Source organism: Artibeus jamaicensis, unplaced genomic scaffold (genome assembly GCF_021234435.1).
Source record: "Artibeus jamaicensis isolate MK-2021 breed Jamaican fruit bat unplaced genomic scaffold, CSHL_Jam_final contig_908, whole genome shotgun sequence".
Lineage (NCBI taxonomy): Eukaryota > Metazoa > Chordata > Mammalia > Chiroptera > Phyllostomidae > Artibeus > Artibeus jamaicensis.
Genome location: NW_026522009.1, coordinates 7,651,852 through 7,657,985, shown reverse-complemented (window position 1 = coordinate 7,657,985; position 6,134 = coordinate 7,651,852). Strand labels below are relative to the sequence as shown.

At 35.6% G+C, this 6,134-nt stretch overlaps 1 protein-coding gene across 3 annotated transcripts in view; it reads left to right on the top strand.

Annotated features, from left to right (window-relative positions):
- The first annotated feature begins 2,329 nt into the window (after positions 1-2,329).
- The window catches only part of LOC119052685 (transmembrane protease serine 11A), a 46,160-nt gene continuing 42,355 nt past the window's right edge, over positions 2,330-6,134 (top strand). For all 3 annotated transcript variants that reach the window (XM_053655010.1, XM_037150041.2, XM_037150040.2), the window contains exon 1: positions 2,330-2,541. Coding sequence is in view for 2 of the 3 variants with exons in the window: in XM_037150041.2 (XP_037005936.2) it covers positions 2,531-2,541 (11 nt within the window). In the remaining variant the exon portion in view is untranslated. The remainder of the gene's footprint in view (positions 2,542-6,134) is intronic.

The window sequence follows — 6,134 nt, the reverse complement described above, 5'->3', positions numbered from 1 at the left end:
CTTCCCTCTTCTTGAAATTTTTGAAATAGTTTGAGAAGGATAGGAGTCAGCTCTTCCCTAAATGTTTGGTAAAATTCACCTGTGAAGCCATCTGGTCCAGGGTTTTTATGTGCTGAGAGTTTTTGATTACTGCTTCAATTTCACTAGTTGTTAACAGTCTATTCAGGCTTTCTGCTTCTTCTTGATTCAGTTTTGCAATATTATACATTTCTAGAATTTTTTTCATTTCACCTAGATTTCTTGGCATATACTTGTTCATAGTAATTTCTTACAATTCTTTGTATTTCTGTGGTATTGGTTGTAATTTCTCCTCTTTCGTTTATAATTTTATTTATTTGGGTCCTCTAGTCACTAGTATTTGTATATTACAGATGGTTAAGATTTGAACTCTGATACTCTGATTTTGAAGAGTCTACCCACTTAAAGCACTATGCGATATGAACATTATTTCAAATGTACTTTCCTTAAGTGTTAGAAGCAATGACTGCTGAAAATATTTAAAGTACAGTTTCCCTTTAAATGGGTACAATGGGTAAGTTGTAAACTTATAATCAAATCTGAACAGTATGTTCATACTTCATGTGGCTGTCAAAAGAATAAGGTAGATCTGTATTTTCCAACATGGAAAGATCTTCAGAATAAAATTATACCCTAAAAATCCTGAAACACCAATCCAAAAGAACCTATGTATTCCAATGTTCATAGCAGCACAATTTACAATAGTCGTGTGCTAGAAACAACCTAAGTGCCCATCAGTAAATGAGTGGATCAAAAAACTGTGGTACATATACACGATGGAATTCTATGCAGCAGAAAGAAAGAAGGAGCTCCTAGTCTTGTGACACCGTGAATGGAACTGGAAAATGTTGTGCTAAGTGAAGTAGGCTAGGCAGTAAAAGACAAATACCATATAATCTCACCTTTAACTAGAACCTAATAAACAAAACAAACAAGGAAGCAAAATATAACCAGAGACATTGAAATTAAGAACAGTCTAACAATAGCCAGAGGGAAGGGAGGAGGGAACAGTTGGGGGAAGGGTTTTCAGGAACAACTATAAAGGACACATGGACAAAACCTAGGGAGAGGGTGGAAGCAAGGGAGGGAAGTGGGATTGGCTGGGGTGGGGGAGCAGTGGGAGGTTATGCAGACAACTATAACTGAACAGTAAAGCAGTAAAAGTAAAAAATAAAAAAAGAACAAACTGACAGTAAACAGAGGGGTGGGAGGAGGGAGATAACTGGGGAATGAAAGAAAAGGGTTATCAAGGAACATGCATAAAAGACCCGTGGACAAAGCCAAAGGCAGAAAGGATTGAGGGTGGGCGGTGGGGGTGGGGGTCAAGTGGTAGTGGGAAAATGGAGACAACTGTACATAAAAATTTTTTAAAAATTAAAAATAAACATATTAAGTAAAAAAGCTGCAAAAATATGTGCAATATACTACTGTTCAATTAATATCCATATATTTCATAGATATAAGTGTGTATGTATAAATATTTTCTATAAAAAGATGGACCATTTTAGGACAAGATTAAATGGAGCTTCAGTTTCATTACTAGCTTTGATATTCACAAAAAGCAGGTATTTAGGTTATTTGTCTAATTGAAAATATTATTTCTCCCTCTGATCTCTTTTTGTTCTTTATTCTGTCTCTTTCTATATAGAGAGAGACATATCATTTAGGTGTAATGTATATAAAAGAAGTGTAAATTATAATATATGTTTATTACATTGTCATTGTGGAAAAAACTTGATTTAATATAAATGTATCTATGTGTTCTCCCAGAAATAGGCATTTTTAGAAGAAAAGTAATATATATTAACAAATTCACATACCCCTGTGATATATGGAGGTAGTTGTTTTTCAACAAAAAAATTTAAAGAGTAAGCCCTGGCTGGCGTAGCTCAGTGGACTGAGCATGGGCTACAAACCAAAGTGTTGCTGGTTCAATTCCCAGCCAGGGCACATGCCTGGGTTGCAGGCCAAGTCCCCACTGGGGGGGCACACAAGAGGCAACCACACATTGATGTTTCTCTCCTTCCCTTCCTCTCTCTCTAAATATAAATAAAAATAAAATCTTAAAAAAATTTAAAGAATATGTCTTGAGTGAATATAGATTTTAAGAATATCTGGTTGATTTTATTCAGAACTTTTATGTGAAGGTTTCTTTAAGATATCTGTATACCTACCAATAATCTTCTTTAAACTCTTAATCCTAGTGCATTCCTTAGGTATTTCTCATGCAAGTCCTTACAACCAGTTTTCTCTCCTTTGATGAAATTAGTCAATACTAAACAAGGTTATTGCTTTCTTGTTGGAACTACGCTGTGTCTGAGCTGTTTTCTTTGAGCTATTCTATGGGTTGAGGTTTTTCTGTTCAGACTTGTTGAACTAGTTTCATTTCAACTACTTGAAATTCGTTTCCTTATTTCTTCTAGCTGTAGAACTTTAATATATCTAGAGATGATAGTTGATTAGAAAGTCGAGTTCAGTGGATGCTTCCGAGATCATAATTTTTCTCCTGCAGATGATGTATCGGTAAGTTCAGTTTTGTTTTGTAAATGGCTTGTTTGTTCTACTGTCTGTTAATGACTAGCTCCAGTGCATTGGACAATTGCTTGTGAGGCGTCCTCAGTGGATTCAATCTGCATTGCCTTTTTGTGAGATTTCTAGAAGTAGTATAGCAGATGGATTACTGTCTATATTTAAAATCAATATTTTTATATTAAAAAAATCATTGTTAGCATTATTTCATGTTGTCAATTTCAATAGCTGGGATCTTAGAAGTTAATGAAAACTATATTACATCGCATCCTGGTTGATTCTGATTTGGCGGGGAGAGGAAAAGTGTTCATTATTTTTTAAAAGGCTGTTAGCAATTTGATTAAATGTAGCTTCTGTATGGCACTTCCCCTTCATCTGCTTTTTCTTGTACCTTAAAGATAGTCTATGGGAAATAAAGCAGATTGGGGGTCAACAGCCACAGAAACACCTGCCTTCACCACAGAAATGTGAGGACCTTGAGGAGAGAAAGAAAACAGGAGATTCAGATTGGGGAAAACTTTTCTATTCTCTAAAAATATTTTCTATTGAAAATTAGGAAAAAAGAGAAAACTATGTTTTATTTCAAGGTTTTTGTTTTTCAAGTTAGGTCTGCTACATGCAAAGGAGAAGGAAAAATCAAATTTCTTGACATAATTTTATATACAAATGAAAGAGATTTTAAACATCCATGATGACAATAATACTGCACTATTAGATTTATGCCATTCTTGAAACATATTTATTTGTGTTGTTTCATTTAATAGCCAGGACACCCTTGTGAGATCAGTAGAACAAGTATCATTAACTCCCATTTTTAAGTGAGAAATCTGAGGGAAACAGAAGTGAAGGGGCCTGGCCAGGTCCACAGAGCTGTGTGATGACGGAATCAGAGAGCCGCAACGCACAACTCAAGCCCAGGCTTCCTGGACTCTTGCAAGCATTCAACCTGGAAATTTTCAGCTCCTTAGTGAGCACATAGTAATTGTCAAATTGTCTCTGATATCCTTAGAAAGGGTCTAGAATGTTTCACGTATAATTGGCACTCTATAAATATTTGGTAAACAAATGAGTAAACAAATGTAAATGTCCAGCACTCAAAATCATTTGAAAATGCATATTCTGCATTCATGGAAATCCTGAAGTTGTAAAGGAGTAGTTTTAACCTTTCATATTTCACATTCCACAAATCACTCTTTTAAAAATATAACGTCTCATGATTATAGACATGAAAAGTCATCTTTTCTAATGAACATTTGTGTTTATTAGAATGTTTTCAGTTTTAGGGAAGCAAATTACAGGATAATATTGGAAACCAATGCTATTATTAAGGGCATCCATGACACTTCTTGGTAGAGAAAGAGGACAGACAGTAGGGAATACCAAATGTTTATAGTTCCTTTAAGATAAATTCAGGGAACACTAACCCAGGGTTTAGAGGATTTGCAGGCCGTGGCAGTTCATACTAACAGGTAAATTTGAGGATTGAGGCAAAGCAAATGCTTATAATGACCGATATCCCCCAGTTTTCAAAAGTTCTGTTACACCACTTCACTTTTACAAAAGATCTACATTAGAAACTATTTTTGTTAACTGAAAAAAACCAAAAGAGGATTTTCACTTTTACAAAAAAGAAAACATTCAGTGTCTGATTTGCAGTGAGCTGTGACAGCGGCAGTCTGCACCCCGAGCAGCAAGAGTGACACCGTAAAGCTCAACACACTTCACACAGGCTTTGTATTCATCACCATCATTCCTGCCTTACTACACATTAGTGTTAGTTCAGGTTTTAGGTGTCATTTGCTATAATTTTATAGGTTATTTTGGAGGTCTGGGAGTGCTCAAAATGTTTTATTATAAATTAATAAGTGCTTCTTCACTTTATGCCACTGCAGCTTACAAAAGCTTCCATAGGAATACTCTACTTCTAGAGAGTGGGTAGCTTCTTAGCTCTAGAGAGCCAATACTTCTTAGCTCTCTAGAAGCTAATACTTAGCTTCTAGAGAGCTAAGACACCCTATGTCTCACTTACATTAATTCTAAAACACATTCTGCAGTCATCCTCACCATTCCTATTTTTCTATTCACAAAAAACACAATGCTTAACCCTTGTCAAAATAAATTTGATTTTTATCTTTTCTGTTTTTGCTATATTGAACCTTAGATCTCTCCTCTGTGGGTTTAGTGACCCTCTTCTCCACATCTCAGAGATGCCTTCAGTGTTTGGATCTTGCTGTGAATATTCATTTGCATTTGTCTTTAGCAATAACCATCCCCCTACCTTCTATAGAAATGTATTAACTGGACGGATCACTCACTTAAAATCTGTTATTTCTCTTGCAAAAGATAAAATACCAAATGACTTCTTCATCTGAGATTGTTGTTCTTTTCCCAGAAGTCTGCATCTCTCTCTTTTGCTATAGTTTATTATTTTTGGTGTTTAATGAATGCAAAAATAAGGTTTCTCCTCTCTATTATCATTCTTTAGAGAAAAAGATAGTCTTGGGAAAGTCTTTTGCAAACATTCATGTTTCATATTCTAGTTTCATTCTGAACACTCATTTTAATAAACTTGTTAATTTGCTAAGTCCATTCTCTAACATAGTCAGCAACTCTATCCCCAGAGTTGAAATCAAAACAGCTAAGTAAAACCTTCACGTTTTTTACTAATTACTAAATTTTGCAAAAATTATCAATTAAATCTTACTGCTTGACTAGTTTTCGGCAAACTCATAGAGCTTACTATGTGCTATATATGTGATCATTCTAACTGCTTATTTAATTCTCATAACAGCCCTATGATTAGGTACTATCTTCATCTTCATTTTATAAATGAGAAAGTAACTAGCGCTACTGCATCTTCACAGGCTAATGGAGTGGAAGATTTAAAATTTGAGGCAGCCTGGAAACAGAGCTTAACTATTAAGATATTTTTCTATTACTGTTGTGGTCTTTTGATTTTCAAACAAAAATAACTTTGGCTTTTAATTTAAAGTTTGAGTAAAAGATTATTATTGCTAGTCACTCAGCACTCCACGAACAGCAGTGACAATCACATGAGATAACCCATAGGAAAACTCCTGACCCAGAGAAGATTTTGGTACATGCTAGAGTCCTTCCTGTCTCACTTCATTGCCTCACATCTCTGGGTAGTATTTACTGTCATTGTTTTCAGGTGGAAAAATTGAAATTCAGCGGGGTCTCAGAAATTTCTCAAGATACGTGTTAAAGAGTTACAGGCAGGGAATGTAGCCAAACTCTTCGACCCTACCTAAAAGGCAGGGCCATTGGCAATACAGATTTGCCTAGGCAGGTGAGATTTAAAGAAATTTTTTAATCCTTATTTCAGAAAAACTCTCTGTGTTTTTCTTCACTTTCACACTAACCACCACACTCACAACATTCCTGACATCACCTGTGTGGGGGTTTCCCCAAACAATTCTCCAGCACCCGCCGTCCCACAATTCAGTTCAATTCTGACACTAAGCAGAGTTAGCACGGATCCCACAGGTTAAGGTCTCCATCCCATAAGACTGTGCTTGCCCCACTTCAGATGCTAATAGAGAGTCCAGGCTGTTATCTGTACTTCT